Source organism: Akanthomyces muscarius, chromosome 1 (genome assembly GCF_028009165.1).
Source record: "Akanthomyces muscarius strain Ve6 chromosome 1, whole genome shotgun sequence".
Lineage (NCBI taxonomy): Eukaryota > Fungi > Ascomycota > Sordariomycetes > Hypocreales > Cordycipitaceae > Akanthomyces > Akanthomyces muscarius.
Window position 1 is genome coordinate 564,166 of NC_079241.1, and position 20,815 is coordinate 584,980.

The 20,815-nt window shown below is 53.8% G+C and overlaps 8 protein-coding genes across 9 annotated transcripts; 4 read left to right on the top strand and 4 right to left on the bottom strand.

Annotated features, from left to right (window-relative positions):
* Window positions 1-4,046: 4,046 nt before the first annotated feature.
* Window positions 4,047-4,640, bottom strand: LMH87_005100 (uncharacterized protein; the record flags this gene model as incomplete). Of its 2 annotated transcripts, none has more annotated exons than XM_056202756.1 (3): window positions 4,047-4,157; window positions 4,236-4,287; window positions 4,552-4,640. In XM_056202756.1, the coding sequence occupies 3 exons, from the start codon at window positions 4,638-4,640 to the stop codon at window positions 4,047-4,049; spliced, it is 252 nt and encodes an 83-aa protein (XP_056058281.1). The 2 variants fall into 2 exon arrangements, with proteins under 2 accessions (XP_056058281.1, XP_056058280.1); XM_056202755.1 differs by having other exon boundaries at window positions 4,236-4,293.
* A 1,632-nt stretch (window positions 4,641-6,272) lies between these two features.
* LMH87_005101 (uncharacterized protein) lies at window positions 6,273-8,054 on the top strand (the record flags this gene model as incomplete). The annotated part of the gene is made up of 1 exon (XM_056202757.1): window positions 6,273-8,054. The coding sequence occupies one exon, from the start codon at window positions 6,273-6,275 to the stop codon at window positions 8,052-8,054; it is 1,782 nt and encodes a 593-aa protein (XP_056058282.1).
* Window positions 8,055-10,225: 2,171 nt separating this feature from the next.
* LMH87_005102 (uncharacterized protein) lies at window positions 10,226-12,219 on the bottom strand (the record flags this gene model as incomplete). The annotated part of the gene is made up of 6 exons (XM_056202758.1): window positions 10,226-10,286; window positions 10,552-10,616; window positions 10,830-10,888; window positions 10,965-10,998; window positions 11,076-11,289; window positions 11,366-12,219. 6 exons carry the CDS (start codon window positions 12,217-12,219, stop codon window positions 10,226-10,228), a joined length of 1,287 nt encoding a protein of 428 aa, XP_056058283.1.
* Window positions 12,220-13,485: 1,266 nt separating this feature from the next.
* LMH87_005103 (uncharacterized protein) lies at window positions 13,486-15,131 on the bottom strand (the record flags this gene model as incomplete). Its single annotated transcript, XM_056202759.1, has 7 exons — window positions 13,486-14,024; window positions 14,112-14,167; window positions 14,216-14,327; window positions 14,381-14,517; window positions 14,587-14,803; window positions 14,858-14,926; window positions 14,978-15,131. The coding sequence occupies 7 exons, from the start codon at window positions 15,129-15,131 to the stop codon at window positions 13,486-13,488; spliced, it is 1,284 nt and encodes a 427-aa protein (XP_056058284.1).
* A 230-nt stretch (window positions 15,132-15,361) lies between these two features.
* LMH87_005104 (uncharacterized protein) lies at window positions 15,362-16,366 on the top strand (the record flags this gene model as incomplete). The annotated part of the gene is made up of 1 exon (XM_056202760.1): window positions 15,362-16,366. The coding sequence occupies one exon, from the start codon at window positions 15,362-15,364 to the stop codon at window positions 16,364-16,366; it is 1,005 nt and encodes a 334-aa protein (XP_056058285.1).
* Window positions 16,367-16,557: 191 nt separating this feature from the next.
* LMH87_005105 (uncharacterized protein) lies at window positions 16,558-16,992 on the bottom strand (the record flags this gene model as incomplete). Its single annotated transcript, XM_056202763.1, has 2 exons — window positions 16,558-16,731; window positions 16,813-16,992. 2 exons carry the CDS (start codon window positions 16,990-16,992, stop codon window positions 16,558-16,560), a joined length of 354 nt encoding a protein of 117 aa, XP_056058286.1.
* An 848-nt stretch (window positions 16,993-17,840) lies between these two features.
* LMH87_005106 (uncharacterized protein) lies at window positions 17,841-18,281 on the top strand (the record flags this gene model as incomplete). Its single annotated transcript, XM_056202764.1, has 1 exon — window positions 17,841-18,281. The coding sequence occupies one exon, from the start codon at window positions 17,841-17,843 to the stop codon at window positions 18,279-18,281; it is 441 nt and encodes a 146-aa protein (XP_056058287.1).
* A 1,284-nt stretch (window positions 18,282-19,565) lies between these two features.
* LMH87_005107 (uncharacterized protein) lies at window positions 19,566-20,664 on the top strand (the record flags this gene model as incomplete). The annotated part of the gene is made up of 2 exons (XM_056202765.1): window positions 19,566-19,984; window positions 20,058-20,664. 2 exons carry the CDS (start codon window positions 19,566-19,568, stop codon window positions 20,662-20,664), a joined length of 1,026 nt encoding a protein of 341 aa, XP_056058288.1.
* Between the last annotated feature and the right edge of the window lie 151 nt (window positions 20,665-20,815).

The window sequence follows — 20,815 nt, forward strand, 5'->3', positions numbered from 1 at the left end:
AGAAGAAGGAGGCCAAAAAACCGATGAGCTGCATGTCAGAGACGACGAAGCGACGCATGCAGAAATTGTCTCAGATACGGTATAACACGAGGTACCATCGTTGGAGGGCTGAAAAAGAATGTTGGACGAAGGCAGGGAGGAAGGTGTCTAGCGCGGCGATGGTTGATGGCGTTTGGCGGTGACGGAGAGACGAGAAAAGCCTGGTCGAAACCTGTGGCTCAACTTGGGGGGCCATGGTTTTTGCTTTTCCCTTTCCATGCCCTATCTTGAGTGGAATATTCGAATGTACGTCTCGGACATGCGCATCGTTCTCTTCTATCTACAATCTGTACGTTCTTCTTCTTCCTTTTTCTTTTGTGTGGCGTGATGGACAAGTGGGCGCCATCAAAGACAAAAAGCCCGTAACTACGTGCATGTAATCAGTAAATGACATGCACATGCACCTGCACGGCGGAAAAAAAAACCCCCCATCTACAGCGGTCTGCACGTCGAAAACATGTCGCGCCTTGGGGAGGGCCGCTGAATCTATATTGCTTTTCTTCCGTCTCCAGCCTCCTCCGCCGCCAACGACGGCTGCGACATGGAGCGCCGCATACAGCAGAGACAAAATCCCATGGAGCTGGGAATTTGTCCTCCGCGAAACAACATTTCAGAGAGCATCATCACCTGGGGTTCAACTTGACCGCCAGTTTCCTTCACGTTGCCTGTCGAGCCTCCCTTGAGCCGATGGAGCAGCGTGTGATGTGCCCGGTGGCGCGAGGTTGCAATACCACACCAAGCTAGGCGATGGGGGAAACACCAAGGTCGGCCGGCCCTCGTGGGGAGCTATGGCGAGGTGGCAATGTCGATAGAAGGTAGCACAGGAGGGACAGGTATCAAGCGACTTGGAAAGACCGCATGACTTGCTACTTGGAATGAAGGAACGTAGATTCGATGGTGCGCGACATTCTTCTTGGTCGTTGTGAGTAACGTGGGTGGAAGGGCTACGTGCATATGGTTGGCTGCTGCTGCTGCGGGCCGCGCCGCGAGCCCAGCTTCAGCGGCGGGGGAGCTTCAGGCTCCATCTTGCTCCCAATGATGCATTATAAAACATTCGTGATATTGCTCTAGGCCGAAAGGGCAAGAAAGATTGACCGCAGGATGTCGTCCACTCCCAGAATAGGTGACACAGCCGCGCCCCAAGACTAGGCTCAAAGTGTCTGCGAGACAAGAAAAAAGATGCGCGGTGCTGATGAGTCCTTCGGAGCCTTGGCCTCTCTCTGACTACACAGCCGAGCTCAAATGATTCGTTCTCGGTGGAGAAAAGGAGCATGACGGTCTCGGAGGGTTCACAGCAGACGAGGGCCTGCGGTGTACGGATGCTTGATGCCGATTGCAACGAGCGGGACGGCTCATAGATTTGAATTTAACGGGTAAAGCAAGAACAGGAATGGGCTGTGCACCTTTTGCCATCGCAGCAAAGTAGGCTTCCTGCGCGGCGAAGAGCGCCGGAGATATTCAGGAAAAGCTTTGGGCAATGGCGTCGGCTGAGGGAAGGAGGCTGGGGGCGACGACGGGACAGGCGGGTTGGGCATCAACGAGGCCTAATGTGAATCCACGGACAGTGGCCTCCAAACAAAGCCGAGCGCGCAGCATTATTTCTCAGCAGGTCGCGATCAGCTTTTTCTTGTGCTCATCGGCTGGCGGGCGGGAAGGTGGTGCTTTTGCAACCAAAGAGAGGCCAGAAACAACATGGCCGCATAACAGGCCGGGTGGGGCTGTTAGTTTTTCTCGGGCTCATGTGTGTGGTGGTGGAAGCGGAGGAGGAGGGATGGGGCTATAGCGGCAAAGAAAAAAAAAGAGAATGTCTAGTAGTCTTTTATTGCTAGGCTTGCGATAAAAATAACACCGGCTGGTGGTTGGGTGGGTGGTTGTGGTGATATCGGAGCAGCGGCGCCGGCGTGGGCTGGGGACAGATATGACGGCGCGTAGAGGTGCACGATGCTAGCTTGAGATTTTGTTTGAGATGGAAGGGATGACCACCTAGAGGGAAGCAATGAAAGTGTAGTGATGTCTAGCGTGTTGAAAGTGCTGCGATAGAGCACTTGTTGCGAGATCCATAGGTCAGTTTGGAGACAGTCGGGTGGCGGTGACGAGAACATGTCGTTGTGGTGTCGTTAGTTAGTTTGGTGTAAATAGCAGCTCTGATGTGTGGTGCGGCGGTCGATGGGCTGTGTTTCTCGTCCTGCCTCTAGTTACCTAACGTAGTTGTAGGTACCTTTTGCCGCATAACACGGTGGCGGGGGTACTTGCCCTCCCCCCCCCACGAGACGGGCCGCCGCCGTCCTTGTCTCTTCCTCCTCCCACCGCCCCCGTTTTACCCAACGTTGCTTGCTTTGACTTCCCAGGCCACAACAAAGTAACTTACTTGTCAGTTACTTTATTACCTGCCTATAGTCGTAGGTAGCTGCGCATGGGCAGAGACCAGTGCGGGAGCTTCCAAACCCAATCAGGTTAAAGGTTCGAGGAGGGGGGAGGAGGGGAGGGCGCCTGATGAGCGCCATGCATCGTCCATCCCGAACATTTTCTTTGCCCGTGGGTGTCTCGCGGCCGGTGCGGTCCTGTGACGACTTTCTCTGCGGAGCAACTACAACCGCACGCCGTTTTCTTTCCGTCGCTCAAAGTCTGGCCCCCCCACACGGAAAGCCTAGGCTCGGTCCTGGTTGGTAGCATTCGTTGCTTTTTGGCCCTTTCGCCTAGTTGTTCATCTTTTTGGGGGGTGGCCACGGGACAAGGTTGCTTGTGCAAATGGGAAGCTGCCCCGGCGTAGGCAGGTGGAGGTTTTGTCCAGGTCTCACTCTGCTGCCTCTTCTGCAAATCAGAGGCACCATTTCATATCTCTCCTGTTTTTTTTTTCTTCAATGCCCTGTTACGTCGGTCATGATGTGATTTCGTGTCTTTCTGCTCTGATCATTTGGCGCCGAGGGACCAGGGTACGGCCTGCAAGGCGGCCTTTTTCCACCTCTCCCTTCGACTGCCTACTCAACGTTCAAGTCACAGGCATCTCTCAGCCTGTCAAACCGTTTTCTGTTACCGATGCCTGCAGGATCCATGTCGTGCAAGCTGCTCTTTTTGACCCATCCTCATTCGTCGGCTCCCACTGTCACACACACACTCACTCAACCATATCACACACACACACACACACACACACACCGTTGGACTCCCGTCTTCTCACACGCTCCATGTATTCTGAGTAAAAATAAACCATAGACCGGCCACGCCCCCTATCCTTGGTCCCGGTCGTCGGGTACCTGCTTTACCTGCTATTTCTCCCTCCTTGGTGCCCAAAAGAGGGCTCGATGAATGACGCTGCCCCCAGGTTGCGTTGCGGCTGGGACCAAGAAACAGCGCCACCACCACTACACACGCCCACACAGCTGCTGATTGCGGCCATCATGTGTTCTAGTCTGCTGCGATCTGAACCCAACCCGCGTTCCCGTGTGTACAGAACGCAGAAATGTAGTGCAGAAGCTGCAGCTGGGACAAGGTACGAGAGAGGCCAAGACTGCAGCAAGTTTACGGGGTAAGGCGTCTGTATCCTGCATGATCGAGTACAGCTACATGAAAGCCATGCGGCACTGGTGAATGCATAACACGCTCGACGGGACGATAATCACAAAGTCATTGATGAATGTTGTGCTACCATCTTGGCGACCCCTCCCGCACACTGTGAATAATGGAAATCAAGGCCGTGGCTGTGGGCGTGACCACGGGAATGACGGCCCTTCCCGGCGAGTGGGCTTGGCCATTCTTCCAGCCAGACGAATAGATGAAGCCCAAGCTGCCCTCGTTACCTCGTTTCGCCACACACACGAAGAGGAGTCTAGCTGGTATACGGCCCCGGGTGTCCAGGGTCCCCCTCTCCCCATAGGTAGGTAGGTGTGTGATGGAGTGGAATGACACTGGCGCCGAGGACCACCAGTATGGGGACCTATTTTGGTGGCCAAGCGGCGTAGTGTCAAAAGCTCATTTATGCCTGATGGCCAGAAGCGAGGAGCTCAGGGTCAGTCGTCGTCCTTCCCTGGGCCTTGATACGCCAGAAATCTCGCGCTGGCTGACCGCATGTTTGGGCCCGATGATGGCTGGCGTTTTACAGGGTGGCCCGGTCTGGAGACCTGGAGTGTCTGCGGTATCAGAATCGGGTCGAAAAACAAGTATAGAAAGCTAAAGAGGAACAAAAACTTGAAACATGCCTGATCAAAAAGGTCCGGCTTGATGAACGAGACCTTTTGAGAATGAGATCTGCTGTAACTTGGTAGTTAGTGAGCGGCCTGGCCTGGAGCGGCCTCGTCTGTGAGTGGATCGAAATCGACGGGTTTGAGATCCAAGCAAGAAGAGTGTGACTCGCGAGCAAGGTCTCGGGGAAAAGGGTGGCACCACCATGCAACTGCCTCCTCTAGCACCCCGTGTATGTAGCGTAGCCACTTACCGGAGGATGGGCGAGGCAGTTGCTGAAGCTAGGCCGGTAGGTAGACAAGTGTGGCTGCGGCCGCGGCCATGTAGTAGTACCTGGAGGTCGCACTGCTAATGCGGTGCAAAGCGATACAGGGCTTCGAGTTGCTGTTATCTGATGTCTCTGGCGCCGCAAGCCCACGCATAGATCTAGCTGTAGCTGAGGCGTATGTCTTGGTTCGGCTTTGGGGGAGGGGGAGGGCGGGTTTGTAAGAGCGGTGCGTAGGGATCTGGTCGATGACATTATAATAGTCCAACGTTGGCCCGGGTCTGGCTAGCTTGATCCTTCTTCCCCATCCCCTTTTCTGGAACAAGATTCTTCTACTCAATACGATATCAGGGCTGCGGTAAATCCTGGCATTTTTGTTATTCTTGCCTGCCACGCTCGCTGTTGTATATTATTGCTGCTTGTTCAGCATTTGTTGTTTTGTTGCTGAGGCTGGCGGAGCCTTGCATCGACCCAGCTACCTAGTTATACGGCTTCAGTGCTGCATATTTGAAAATTCGGCACTCCATCTGCCCGTCTTTCTCTCGCTGTTATTCTTTTATATCTCTTTTTCTGTTTTCCTGCCGATACCTGTTGTAGAGCAGTTTTGTTCTTCTCGACGGACGACGCCTTCTGCCTCGACAGCTGCAACACGCAAGCAGCAGCAGCTACGATTTTAGCGACGGCGCCGGTGCAGCCGCCTGCACATCATCTGGACGGATCTGCAAAGGTGAGTGACTGAGTGCCTAGACAGGTACCTTGCCGTGACGGGAGAATGGCTGTGGAAGAAGGAGGAAGACAAGTACCTCGTCCGCTGCCCACACACCACACCCCCTCCCTCCCTCCCTCCATGCTAGCAGCTGTTTACCCTCCCCGCCCCCTCCTACTGCCTGCCTGCCACTGGCGGCGGTTCCCCTCCACTGTGCTCCTAGTTGAGGACTTGCTCCGGCGCCATTCTGTACGCCCGCAGCCTTGGTTGCCTGCGGGACCCGTACAGAGGGCACTTTGGCGCTGCTGCTGCACAACCACCCGCTGCAAGAGTGCGAGCCACGGCGCTATTGTCTCGGCGGCTTCAGCGCTGTCACCACACTAAACAGGCCCGTTTACTGCTGTGGCCGGCCTGCCTGCCTCTCTGTCTGTACCTCTGTGGCTGTGTCAGCGCTCCCCCCTCTCCTCTTTGCTGCCCTCTCAGCGGGACTGCTTCTTCGGTTGCAGTTCTTCCCATAAAGCTTCCTCCCCCGCCACAAACCCTGCCTCGTCTGCTTCCCTCTCCACTTTCTTGCCGCCTGTCCATATCCCATATCTCCCTCATCCATCTTCATGCATGCGCCTCTCTCCTGGCTGCCTTTCTATTCTTCTTCCATCTTTGCCAAAATACTCAAAAGCACTCTTCTCTCTTCCCTTCTCACGACTTTTATGATATCATAGCACCTGCCACTTTATGCGTCCTTATTCCTGCCCCTCACGCAGCCACACCACCGCTGTCGCTGTCTTTGTTTCTCCCCTCCCGCCCGCTACCAGCCTCTTCCTGTCCCACCATCCGCACCGCCTTCATCAAGATCGGCTGCCGAAGACGCACATCCCAGCTCCTGCGACTCGCTAACACCCTCGCTTTTTCGCCCAGATTTCGTCCTTGCTCGTCCCTGCCTAGACTGCTGTCTTGGCACCGCTTCAACTGCTCCCGTCTTATCCGCCCGAGTCGCGCTGACAAGACTCCCCAACACGGGAGACGCATCAGCTCGCCTCGCGCCAGACGTTCTCCTCCCACCCAAACCACCTGCCGAGTTCTCCTATGCAGTCTTTCGCATACTCCCAGACCTCCGTGGTTCCCGCTGCCACTGCCTCCAACGTCGATGACCAACTGGACAACTTCTTCAGCCCCAACACGCTAGACACTTCTTCGGAGCACTCACCGCACATGGCCGACAGTCGCAGAGAGTCCTTTGCTACGGGACCACCGCTTTTCTCTCCCAAGACGGAAGACTGGCAGTCGGTCGATATGCAGTCCATTCCCTCCAACAATACCTATGCCGACCACCAAGAAGCAACCGGCTATCTACGAATGGACCACGACAACGGCCATGGCTTCAGCGCGCCTTCGGCCGGCTCGTGGGGTATGGCTGCCCAGACTTCGCTCCCCCAGTTTGACCCTGCAGTGGCTGCTGGTTTTGAGGTCCCTACCTCCATCTACCAGAACGCTGCCCATGCCCCCATGCCCTTTCCCAGCATGTTTGGCCCCATGCCGACCGAGTCGAAGCAGGGGCAAATATCTCCGAGGCACGAGTGGCCTGCTACCAATCAAACCATGCATCAGACCACCTCGGCCGGAGCTGATGGTGACCAACTTGCCTCCCCAGGCGACCTCCGTCGCGATAGTGTACGCAAGAGAAATGCGCGCTTTGAGATCCCCCCAGACCACAACCTGAACAACATAGATCAGCTCATTGCCGAGTCTACCAATGAGATGGAAATCAAGGAGCTCAAGCAGCAAAAGCGTCTTCTCCGCAACCGCCAAGCCGCTCTGGATTCCAGACAACGCAAGAAGCAGCACACTGAGCGACTCGAGGATGAAAAGAAGCAGTACACGGCAACCATTGGAGATCTGGACATGGAAGTCAACTCCCTGCGAGTGCAGTTGGAAGAATCACGCCGCCAGTGTCAATTGTACATGCAACACTGTGACAATCTTACCCTTCAAAAGGAAGAGATGATTCGCAACCACACCATTGAGTCCCGAGAGCTGCGCAAAAAGGTCAGTGTGCTCACCGAGAATATCACTGCCCTGGAGAGCAACTCTGTGCCCACCCCCGGCCCCAGTGGCAATACCATCAATGGGCCTTTTGGTGAGGTTGACAGCCTCTGCATGCCTGGTGGCTGGGATAATGCCAATTTCATGCACCAGTACAGCATGATGCCCGACCCCCCTAAGCAGAGCATGCAGCCATCTGCGGCCAACAGGGCTGAGACTGGCTCCTCTGGAGACGGCGAAAAGACGGCCACTCAAGGTGGGCTGCTCTTCATGCTATTCCTTGTTGGCGCATTCGTCTTGTCCAGCCGTTCAGTTCCTGAGCTCCCTCAAATTTCCGACGATGTCCGTTCCGCCTCTGCAGCGCTGCTCGATAATGTCTTGAAAGAGGCTGGCATGCCCTCATCCTCCGCTGTGCAACCCCTGCCCTCTCAGTCTGCAACGGGCAACTGGGGCGACATGCCCACCAGCACTGCCATGGCTGGCGTCTCCATGGACGGCGTTGCCGCTCCCATGCTTGGCGAGCTTCATGAATTCATGCAGCCGACCCGGGAGCAGACCAACGAGCAAGCCTTTTCAATGTCAGCAGCACAGTACAATGGCGTGAGCGACCAATCGTTTATGCAGAACGGACCCGCGGACAGGATGGCCGAGCAGAGCCAAGGGCGCAAGAACCTGGCTGCAGCATTAGCAGAGATCCGCGCAACCAACAAGCAGTCTGGATCCGCTGATGTGTACACGCGCACGCTTCTCTGGGACCAGATCCCGCGAGATGTCGTGCGGGACTTTATAAAGATGATTGCGGACAACAATGCCGCACAAGAATGACCCGCAGCAATGCAACGAAACCATGTCCTGATGACAATGATCCTGACGACGACGTTTTACAAAATCATTTTACAAGATCAAGAATGACGACACTCTCACGATAACGACAACACTTTACGGCCTACTTTGGATATTTATTTGCAACTTTTTTCTTCTTCATTTCAATAATGATTTGTCTCATGACCGTGGCTACCTTTCTGCCGAGCAACCGCGGCGGTACACACAAGCGCTCTCGCGCAACTCAGATTTTCAGACTTGTTGCTCACGCAAGAGAAAAGCTTCCCACGTGTCCGATTTCTTTGGATATTTATTTGGAGGCACTTTTTATTTCTTGAATTCTTTTTTGTGTTTTCTTTTGTGGTTTTCACTAGCAAGCGAATCGAGCGTGCATTTTGGGTATTGGAATTGGTTTTCTTTTTGGAGGCTTTCTTGATTGGGAATATGGAGGTGCAAATCGCCACGCCATTTTCGCATTTTTAGGTTCTGCCGACCCTTTGACTTTTCCTTGCGAGACCCGGCGGTACGGTGTCCGGCTGCAAGGCGGCTGCGCAAAGCTGCTGATTGCAGCCAGGAAGCATTGACTTGTCGCATCTTTGCGGGAGCCAATGCAATGACAGAATGATCTACAGGCCAGCGATGGACAGGTGGACTGATACGACTATAATGACATTAACTTTCGAATGGACTTTTCGCACTCTGCACTTTTTAAGCTGCGGAAGCCCGGTGGCAGTTTGGATATGCGGCCGGGATCCCGTGGGAGTCACTTATGACGATTTATGAATAATATATGACTTGCACTCATAACCGCCGCTTGCTTTCATGTGACGTCGACTGAGTTCTTCTGACTTGAATGGGATGTGTTTCAGATGCTGAATATGTGCACAACAGCGGTGAAAGAGACGCGTATACCCGCATGACTCCGTAGCTGAAGGGACTAAAGATGGATGGCACAGCGCCACTGTACCAGGTTTATCTCGGCGTGAGGAAAAGAATACGGCACTAGAAGAAAACAAGCGCAGGTGTGTCGTTGAACAGATGTCTAAGACATTTTGTGAGGTGAGACATGGGTATAAGCCGCCACCAGCCTCGTCGATTCGTTGGGAGGAGACCAAGACGACGAGGGGAGGGCGGGGTTGGAGGTACTCGGCCTGGGGCTGGGCGCACTCACAAGACCACATCACATTGAGACCGGGTGATGTAACCCTAGTCGGCGGCCGCCCTTGTTTGCTGCTGGTGGCGTCATGTATTTTTTTTTTGGTAGTTTTGGGTTTGTGGTAGTGGCTAGATTGGTGCTAGATTTCAGCTTTGCTGCGTTTTGGTTTAAACTAGTTATTTGAATGGACGTCATGTCCGTCCGTCACTATTATATACAGCGTTGGGTGGGCCATCACGCAAGGACGCTCTTCACGGCCGTGGTAATATTCAGGATGGCCGGGGGTAAATGAAGACCGGTGAGGTTAGGGGAGTTTCCACGGGAAAGATGCTGTCAAGGGGAAAAAGAGAAGAAGAAGAAGAAGAAGAAGAAGAAGAAGAAGAAGATGTAGGAATTCAAAAGAGGAAAATGATTCCGCTGTGACGTGCGTGCAGAGCGCCATCTTACACACGAGCAAGCTGTTGCTTACCCCACATGAGCAAAGAGCGTCGGACGCCATGTGGTCGCGATAACAGGCCGCGTAGAGAAAAACAACAAGGAAATAAATGAACGCTCGGCCGAGGAAGTTGAATGGTGTACGTTTTACTTATCTGAAGAAAACAATAATTGTGACATTGAAATAACGCTTAGTGATACTGCTATAAAAGATACTGTCCGCAGGGGAGGACTGCGAGTAGAGGTAGCACGGCAACAGAATAAGGTGCATAGGATAAAAGGACAAGACAAAGCCACCCAAAGATATCATAGAACAGACCAGGCCCCTACACGGTCTCCCCCAAATACAAAGAAGGGCACATGGGAACTGGTGCATTTCGGCGCTCTTCCGCCAGGGTCCAGAGTTTGAAGCTGAAAGCCCATCCACCACCCGCCATAGACCTCGATCAAAGGCAAAGCGTCGCACGGCAGCAGCCCGAAGCGACAGCAAGCCCACTTTCTGCAACGTAGACGAGTCGTTTGCCAGACCCTTCACCGAAAATCGTCAAACCCGCTTGTGCTGGCGGGCATGCATGCAGCCTCTCTACTTTTTCTTCTTCTTGGCGGTGCCGTCCTCGTCAGGATCGTACTTTTCCTTCCAAATCCTGTCGAATCAGAGTCAGCTTTCTACTCCATATCCGGGAGTGACCTGCGATGGCTGGGGGGGGGGGGGGCAATATTGGGTAGAAAAAGGCCGCAGATGGCCCGCATGGGCCACATCATCAGCGGCCCGGCAAACGAGGATGCATTGGCGGAGGGGAGGTGCGTATTTTCCAGCCAGTATGAAGCATCCACGACTTGTTTGCCATGGAATGAGGTCACATCAAACGGGGGAAAATCGTGGAGAAGAGAGGGGAACACTTTACTCACCATGAGTTGCCGAGGGTCTTGTTGCCTGCCTTTTCTGCTAAGCGGTAGTATCGAGCTGATGCAAACTATTGTACACACCCATGATGTTAGCACAGATCAAGTTTAGGCTGCCTCTACTTCATTGCCTCTAGTCTCTGTGGCGTTGGGGACATGAAGGTCATCGCCGAGCCAAATCCGCAAGGCCGGCCGCTCCATGCCAAACCCAGAGGATGTACCACAGAGCGAAAGCGTGGCAGCTGCAGCTACAGTAATTGGGCACCGTTCACAAAAAAACATACCTTGTCCTTTTTGCAGCCAAAGCCTTCGAGGTAGCACCAGCCGGCCTCATTCATGGCATCTGCAGCATAGCATATTAGCATCCACGTCGCAACAACCCCACCGCGGGGGCACGTTTTTGTTATTTTTGCACTTACCAGTGTCACCAAGGTTGGCAGCGGTTTCGTAATACTGTGGTACCACAAGGGTAGCATGTCAATCCACTGGCGGCAGTTGCAGACGAAAGCAAAGAAAAAGTGATGGCTTACCTGCTTGGCGGCGACGGGATCCTTGGGAATGCCCCAGCCATGGCGAAAGCAGTTGGCCAGCTCAAAGATGGCGAGGATAAGCTCACCTTTGGCCGCGCCGCCCTTTTTCATGCCCGCCTCGAGGGCCATTTCCTCGACGGCGGCGGCATTGGAGGCGGCGGCGGAGAGGTACGTAACGGCACGTTCCGTGTCTGGCGTGCATCCCCATCCATGCCTGTTGTTTCAAAAGTCAGATGAAAAATCCTTCGTATCACTACATGCGTCATTGACAAGGAGAGAGAAGAACCCACCGTAAAGCGAGCCCGAATAACACCTGGCTGAGCGGGTTGTTCGCGCCCTGCGTATCCGCCAAGCGCCCGAAAATGGCCGTCGACCGCCGCAAGTCGCCCTCCTCGTGCAGCCGAATCGCCTCTTGGATATCCGCGTCAATCTTGACCGACGACACTGCCTTGGGCGGTGGCGTCTTGCCACCCGACGAGTGGCTCCTTGACCTGCTCCGACCCCCAGCCGGCACCGCAGCAGCCCCCGGACTATTACTGTGCTCTGGCACCGCCGAGGCTATGCTCAAGCTCGCCATGCTGTCGTTTAGGCCAGGGGACCCGGGAGCGCTGCGCGCAATTTCGTTTTGGCTGGCCAGCAGCGTGGCGCGCTGCTCCCACTGCGCCTCGTCGGCCGCCCCGACCACAATGGCCGGCAGGTCCACGGGCACGCTGTCGGACGACTCGGGCTGGTGATGCCGCAGGTGCAGCCGCTCCGAGAGGCGCCGCCGCCGGCTACCGCTGCCCGACGCTGTGGAGTGGTGGCTCGCGGCCGACGACACGGATGTGCTGCGCGAGCGGTTCGAGTGGAAGATGGACAGGCTGCGACGCAGCCCGCTGGGCTCCTTGGAGGGGGAGAGGTGCGCGCCGCCGGCGGTGGCATCGTCGTGGGGTGCGGGGGCGGGGTTGTGGTGGTGGTGACTGCTGCCACCCTCGCCGGGATGGATGACCTCCATGGAGGCCGTGTCGGACCGCACAAACGTGAATTCAGGCGCGTATCCGTTGTGGCCGATGATGTTGCTGGCACCTCCGCTCTTTTCCATCCTAGCCTCGTCGTGCCGCTCCGGACTGCCGTCGCTCTTTCTGAGCTTGTCTCGCAGGCCCATTTTCAAATGAATACAAACTTGTAAAAAATAAATAAAAAAATCCTACATGTATAAACTGTGACTCTTTTTGATGACGAAAAAAAGGTAAAAAGTCGTGAGATGATACGTGCCGATTCTATCTCTCTTGTCCGTGATGCAATGAATATGATGGCGCTTGCAAGGCGGCTATCCGTTCTGTTTTCAAGAGAAATGACGTTCCGTTGTCTTTGACAGGTGTGCCCTCCCCACCTAGTCGGCGGCGCGCCGTGGGGACCAAAGTCAGCCTACGCCGTTTCTATATTTGGCGCAGCTGCGAACAAGCAACGACGAAGCCACCGGTACTGCTCATCGACCATTCATCACAAGGAATAAGCACAGGCAGGCTGATGCGCTCGTTTGATTCGTGGCGGAGTCTGAAGAGTGAGGCTTTCAGGGGTCGTGGTGGTGTCTTGGTGGGCTGTGCAAAAAAAAAAAAAAAAAAGAGGTTACAATGAGGAGGGGCGGGCCGTGTAAGCGCTCAGCCTGGGCTTGGATATGCTTGCCACACGTACCGACGACGTCAGCTATCGGCTCTGTGCAGATGAGGCGAGGTAGTGGCCAGGACGGACGGACGGGCGGACGGACCCTCTTGCGCAGCGCGGATAGAGAAGCACGATAGAGTTTTTGGATTGATCCGATGCGAGGGGCAAAGAGGAGGGGGCTGTTGGAGGTCAGAACCAAGCCCGCCACCGTGTTGGCCCCGCTTCGTCAAAGAACCGCCTTGGGTTTCGCTTTGAACATCGGACGAGCCTCGTGGTGCCACTACAATCGGGTTGGTATGTGCAGTACAGACTATTATTGGTAGTTCCATGGTTCCGTTTGCTGATGTTGCAGGGATCGGCCATGTTTCAAATACAGCCACTACCACTTTCCTATCACGCCATACCACAAAGTATTTGATATCTGGGCGGGGCAGCCTTCCAACAAACCTGACTGTCATCACTTTATTCACAAACAGTTTGCATCATGCTTTTAATCTTTCTTCTTCTTTATTGTCTCCGCTAGTTCATAATTTCTTTTTTCTGATCTGTCATCGGTCGTCAAGAGTTGCTCTCGCGCCAGCGAGTGCGTCTTGGGTATAAAACAAGCAATCAACCCCTTTCAACGCCACATCGATTCTCTATGCCAAGATGAATAATCGCAAGTCGGCAAAGTCTTGCCGCCATACAATGGAGGTGGGCCGGCTTCAGCTAATGGGTATAACTGCCCTGGTCGGCGGCCAACACCTTGCACGTTCTGCATTGTCAGCTACAACGGGATGAAATCCTTGCTGTTTTCAAAGTCAGAGTCGTCCTCATCGGCTCCGAGAAACTCTGCGACTTCATCCGAATCAACGTCGTCCGAGTCAGCAGGCTCCCCGTCGCTCGAAATGTCCTCCATAGTATCGTCTTGCTCTTGTCGCACTTGGTTGCGAAGGACGCTTGCTCTTTCGCGATGCAGAAGTTTACAGCCTTTGGTCTTACAGGTGCCCGTGTTGCTGAAGGCAGGGCATTCGAATACGTGTCGTTCCGTGCACTCGGCGCCCTTACTGCAGTAGCCCCGGTATCCAAAATCTTCGCAAACCGGTGCGCTGGGTAGGGCTGCCGAGTGCGAATACTGGCAGTTGGGGTTGGAACAGTTGCCCTTGGCGAAATGCAAACAGTTTGGCACTCGCTCTGGCGTGAGCTCATGGGTGAGATCGCAATTGTCGCCGTTGATGCACCGACCCTCCTTCAAAAAGTCTTTACAGATGGCAACCTTGTCTGGGTCATGCTGGTATCGGCACGAAGGCCCTTTGGTACAGGATCCTGCGATAAAAGTTAGTACTACCCACGCATGTCCTCCGAAATTCATCGTAGCGTAGAAGCCGTTTGTGGCACTGAATGAGAAATTACCAGTCGTAGAAAAAATCTTGCAAAGCTCGTCAACTTTCTTGACGGCTCCGGAGCGTCTTGTAATCCGAATTAGATGTTTGCCGAAACACAGAGGGACTACATACCGGTGATCTTTGACAACCCGGTTGGCGACCAGGTTGCCAGTCTTTGTGCGGTGAAACCGAACACCGGCAACGACCGTACTTTTCGGTGTCGAAGGGGCATCGCTTGAGTTATCTAATACAGCAGTCAGGATGAAATAAGGCGTCAGAGATGGAATGCTAATTTACCTGCAGCACGCACGAGCTTCTTGCCGCCGTCTCTGACCAAAAACCGGATGTTTGCTATGCTTATCTCGGCTTGCTCTTGGTTTTGACTGAAACTGCCATGGTTGTGCTGGAGAAACTGGTTGAATCGCGTTCGTTCGCTGTTCTTGTGCTGCGTTAGTTTGCGCTGGCGAGTTTCCTCTATAGCTTGAGCGCGTGATTGCGCTTGCTTTTGGTAAATGTTGGCGTTGATGAGCTGCTTATGCCGGTCCGTCCTTGAAACCCAGTGCGCGTTGTCTGTAGAGCTGACGGGTGTCGAAGGCGTCGATTCTGACGAGCTCGCTTGCGCATTCAGGTTCAACGTGCGGTGGCGATGGACCGCATGCGGGCGGCCGACGCGATATCCTCGGCCGCGATACGTGGAGCCACGAAAACGGGTGTTGTGTTCTGTGAAATGTGATGAGAATCGGAGGCTCGTTGAATACAGCGCTTCAGACGTACGGGAATAGCCATGCGAGCTCTGCGACGGCTGAAATCCAGCTTGCTGGTTCTTGTGGCGATTTATTTGGCCTGCTCAGTTAGTACCTCCATCTGTGCTGTTTTCGCTTCGGGTAAGCTTACCAGCAAGAGCGCCAATACGATCCAGAAGGTCTCTCTCTTCTTCCGACATTATGGTTGAAATTTGCGTGTTGTGTTGCGCGGTCGCGGTTGTAGTGTAGTGTGATGTGGAAGTGAAGAGAGGAAAAGGTTGTATGCAGCAGCATCGGTTAGCCATCAATCAGTGTGAGACGGCTTAGTCATGTGTTGTACCACCAGCGCTGGGCTGGAGCGCGACCAAGAGACAACACTTATTCTACATTTGATTCCAAACAACAGCAGGACTCTTGCAGCATCGTTTCTCGCCAAAATAATTCATTTGAGCTTGCATAACTCTCTTGCGCCAACTGATAGTCAATTTAACTGTGCGATTCACCATTACGAGGGGGGGCCAGAGCTGCAGAAGAAATGGCGAGCTGGAATCTGCTCGACGAGCGAAGCGAGACTGAGCTTCACAAGGCGCGTCTTCTTAACGTAGAAGAAAAGCCGTTCAAGAGAATCACAAAACGACTGGGCGCGGTTTCATCAATAGTAGCAAAAATTACCGACAACGAAGACCAATCAGCGGCGGTGGCAAGCAATACACAACAACTCCAGGAAGACTTGACCCTCGACTTTGCCGCTTTTGACAGCAGCATTGCACGACTACAATTTCTCCACGACGCCAACGAGCGGGAGAGAGCACGATACGACGACGACAAGCAAAGAATACTGGGCGAGTGCCAGGCCGTGCGCGAAAAGAATGCCGAGCTCCGGGATCAGCTCGAGGGCGCGCGGGAGACGCTCGCGCAGCGGAAGCAGTTTGACGAGCTGGCGGACAGAATCACGTCCAACCGGCTGCTGCGCCCGCGCGAGGACCAGCTCGCCAACCTCGCCAAGCTCGAGGAGGAGTGCCGCGAGCTGGAGCGCGAGAGCGAGACGTACACCGAGACCTGGCGGGAGCGCCGCGACCAGTTCAACAGGATCATGGACGAGGGCATGCTGCTGCGGCGGCAGATTCGCGACGAAAAGGAAGAGGTCGACAGGCGCGAGGGCATGAACGAGGGCACAGACGAGTACGCGGCGCCGACGCCGCGACCGGAGCTAAACGGCAGCGCCACGCCGCTGCCCGACGGCGACGCTCCTCCCCCGCCAAAGGACGACGACGGCGGCGAGGGTGCCAAGACGGCGGAGGAGGAGGATGGCTCTGCGCCTACGCCTGCGGGAGATCACTTGCAAATCCCGGGCGTGGCTAGCGGCCGGGCGTCCAAGAATGCGAGCGTGGCGGCGACCCCAAAGCCCGAACAGGAAGAAATTGACCGCGAGGATGACGAGGACGACGGCGAGGTATCTGGTGAAGATGTGGAAATGGAAGGGCACGAGTCAGGGAACTCGCCAGAGGCGGAGACTGAAAAGATGGAGGTTGATGAGTAGATTTTATAGCGGGTGATGTCATTATTTTGGTTCTTCATGCGGGCGATGATTTTTTGGGACACGGGAATACACAGGAGTATATTCAAGATACCCCATAAACTAGTAACATTATGTATAATTATGTGCCCTTGGTGCTTTTTTATCCATCTCGTGTCGGTCCTCTTGAAGCTGTTCGTTCTCGATCGTTTTATTTAGGCAGCAGCCTTGGCCTGGGCGAGCACCGTCTTTGCCTGGGTAACTTCTGCCTCGGAGGCAGCGCCTCCCTGCTCCGCGGCCGCGACCTGGTCCTCGAGCTTGGCGACGGCGTCGGCGATGCGCTGCTTAAGGGGGCCAAAGACACCCTTTGTCTGCTCGATGGCGGTTTGCTAACCGGAAGGAAGAAACGACGTTAGCCGTTGGCGCGCGCGCGCGCACGCGGTAAAGCGCAGGTGGGAAAAAAGACTCACGTGCTGCTTTAGCATGAAAGCCTCGTTGCCATCTTCATCAGTCGCGCCGGCGTCAAACTTTTCCTGAAGAGCCTTGACGGTCTTTTCTTGGTCGGCGAGCTCCTTGTGGTAGGAAGCTTCCTCTTTGAGCAGCCGCTGCACGGAGCTGGTGGTGATGGCGAGGGGCGAGGGGGCGGGCATGACGGCGGATTTTCTGGAGGTGGTTTATTTCGAATCCTTTTATGTCGCGAGTTTATAAAGACAAGTTTGGAGAGATTGGCTTTGGTATGAGGAAAAGATCAAAGGAGCAGGTCTGCGCGAAGGCAGTCGGCAGCAACGTGGGGTTCATCGAAATGGCGGGACACTTCCACCCCACTATCCTGGTTCAATGGGTTGCCTGCCTTTACGACGCATTTTCTGCGCTTACTTACGCGTGCCATTTCCAGAGGAATCATGGTACCCGTTCTTAACGGATTGGCGGAATTTGCGAGAATTCAATAGCCGTTGGTTATACTAACGTTAACTGATATCCCGGCACTTTCGCACATCCAACGTAACAATAGTGAATCAAACAACACTTTGAACTCGAGAATGGGCACAAAAATTCACGTTTGCAAAAGTAGACTATTGGCTCATACGCTCTCGTATTTCGGCTTATGTGGTGAAGAGCCTTCAAGGGCTGATGTGCTCAGCTAGCACATCGTCGTTACAAAATCGGTGGCGAGCGCTTTGCTATTTTAACGACACTGAATACTCCATTGGCAACACCTTTACGCCTATGCAACTAGATTAAGCTTCTCTTACCAACAGAGACTTGGCGTTCTAGGCATGTAGCAGGGGACTATTTCAGCTTTCAGCCACCGGAAACACGCGCCTGTCTTGCAGGGGTCGAGGATCGTGAGAGCATCTGATGTATAAAAGGTCCCTGCAACCACTGTATTATCTTCCCTTTTCTTGCACTATCAAACCAGACACAAAACAAATCCTGCGAGTAACCGTCCTTTATTAAAATTTACCCCCTTCTGCTATTGTAGCCCGCTACCGCCATAATGCATACCATCCCGCCAACTCCACCCACTTTCTACCTCAATATACACACAACCGACACCTCAAAGACTGAAGACTTCTTCAAGGCTGTTGGATTTACGTTCATTACTGAATTCTCCGACGAGAAAACCAAATCTTTCCGTCTACCTTCGCCTAATGAGAATGTCTCAGTCATGATGCATGCACATGAGCGCTTCAAAGAGTTTATCCGCCCAAACAGCGAGATCACCAATGCTCATCGGGCAACTGAAAGTCTATATTCTATTTCGGTAGACAAGAAGGAGGATGTCAATGCTTGGATCAATCGGGCAAAGGAGGCAGGGGGTACTGCTGACCCGTACGCTATGGAGAACTATGGCGCAGGATGTGGCATGTACACCCGCAGCTTTGCGGATTTGGATGGACATATATGGGAGGTTTTTACAGTGCTGAAACAGGAATAAAGCATATAGTAGGTAGTAAAGTCATGCAATTGGCCAATGTGGGTTTTGGAACTATCAACTTTAGTTCCAATCAATTTTTGATAAAAAACTGTTGCTACCGCCGTATGTGCTGGATGGGATAGAAATCATCGATGATAGCCTGGCAGAGTGTGCGGCCCGCCAGGCGGTGCCAAATACCAGAGTCTCTGGCTGCTCTGCTGCATGTCCTCGTCTCCTTGGGGTAGACTAAAGTGCTTCCAGGTCTCTGGTGTGCGAAGCTTGCGCTTCTTCGGCTGTAACTCGCGCTCAGATAGTGACGATACAGAGGACACGACGGCGGGAGTCCGTGTGTGTGGCTTCTCGATCGCGGACATGCTTGATTCTGGCACCGTGGAGCTCAGTTCCTGGTAGTCAAGGTGCCCCGCAGACGACGGGGAACTTATGTTGCCCTCCGTGAATCTCTATTTTGGGCGGCGCATGCATTGTGATGAGGCAGAGAGACCAGCAATAAGTAGAGAACCATCAGTGAAAGTTCCCAAAGCAAAGACGTTTGACGTATGTGCAGAAAGAGCTGGCCACCACCTAATTGGCACTATCCGTCTTACAGTTGTTCTTCTACCAAAAATAAAGAACTCCTTTAAAAAAGAGAGTCTGAAATGATTTCAGCTCTTCAGGCTACACAACGAGACTCAAAATTAACTGTCCGAGCAGCTACAAGTGTCTACTAGGTTAGCTGTAGCACTTTTAGCACAGGCCTCAATGGAATTACTTCACGACGCGATTCTATTACCGAAAGATACGCAACAGATCTAGAGGAATCCCCAATTATTCAATACATCCTCGATCTAGATTCGCGATTATTTCTTCTAGTGAGGTGGAAGATATGGCTAATCGACTGCTCGCGGATCGCGACGCGCGTTTAGTTGGACCACGACGGGGTTCAAACATTGGTAAACGCCACAAGGAGCTTAAGGCGCGTTTTACGCGTATATATAACTACTAGAGGGCTTAATGCGAAGATTCAACCCTAATTTTGGGCTGGTTCCAGCTTGTGCGTGATATAGTTGCGAAGTATTGGATTAGGAAATTATGCTATTGACCGCTACTAATTTTCTAGCCCATGCATCCCCTTTGTAGCTCAAGCTGGTGGAGCAGCGGCTGTACACGCATCTAGCACGGCCCGGAATGGCAGCACGCAACTCATGTTGAGTCACATTTCCTGCTCACACTAGATTCACTTAATACTTGCACACACAAACCACCAGGTTCATGGAATTGGTCAACTTTTAAACTTTAAAAAAGAACATGGACGTTCCCGGCTTCAGGCACAGTGTGTCACATCCATCGGCGTACTCGACATCCCAAGTCTCAGCATGGCTCCGGCGGCTACGCTTACCAGTCCACTACCACCAATACATTGATGACCCTTTAGGGATTCCCAAAACGTACCAGTCGCTGGAAACTCTATTCCAGTGCCAGATTACAGTCTTCCCGTACGAGAACCTCGCAGTGCATTATTCACCGACTCATCTCGTCGACATTAAGCCAGATGTGCTCTATCGCAAGACGATGGAGGATCCTATCCGAGGCAGAGGCGGCTACTGCATGGAACTCAGCATATTCTTTCACCACATGCTTCGTGGGCTCGGGTTTCGCGTCACCATGACTGGCGTAAGAAACCGCACGCGAACAGACGGCGTTCCCAGCGGCGAATACCAAGGATGGTAAGGCCCTTCCGCCCTCTGTTCGTCTCTGTTCATCGTCACAATTAAACAAAATACAAACACTGCTTCTTAGGACGCACATTAACAATATCATTCATCTCCCGGATGGGACAAAGTACAGCGCCGATGTTGCCTTTGGCGGCGACGGACCAACGGCGCCGCTGCCGATGAACGACGAGGCGACGATCCATGACAACCTCGGCAGCCAGCAAGTCCGTCTCGTCCACGGCCACATTGACAAGCAGCAGCGCAGCGAGCCGCGGCTGTGGATCTACCAGTACCGCAACGGCCTGGACAAGGACTGGGCCTCGTTTTACAGCTTCGCGGAGCTCGAGTTCTTCCAGGAGGACTTTGCGGTGCAGAACTGGTGGGCGTGCGCCCACACGCTGCATCGGTGGACGGTGCTCGTGGTGCGGTTTCTGCGGGAGGGCGAGCCGCTGGAGTTTGCAGAGGGGCGAGAGGGCAGGGCTGTGGCGGAAGATGGTGGTGATGTTGGCATTGCGGGCAAGGTCATGCTGGTGAATGACGTGGTCAAGGTCAACCTGGGTGGCAAGACGCAGGTCGCGTGTCGGCTTGGGAGTGAGAGGGAAAGAGTGACAGCACTGAAGACGTATTTCAACATCAGTTTGCTAGAGAACGAGGTCAAGGCTATCCGTGGCTGGGACATGGAGTTGGCGTAATGAACGCCGTGAAGGACTTCACACCGGACTCTTCAGCATTGCCTCAAACATTGTGACATGTATTTACATGGAAAGAATCTTTTCATGATTCAACTGAGCTCGATTCTGGGCATTGGATCCTCGCCAGCATTCCGCAGCATACACCACCTTC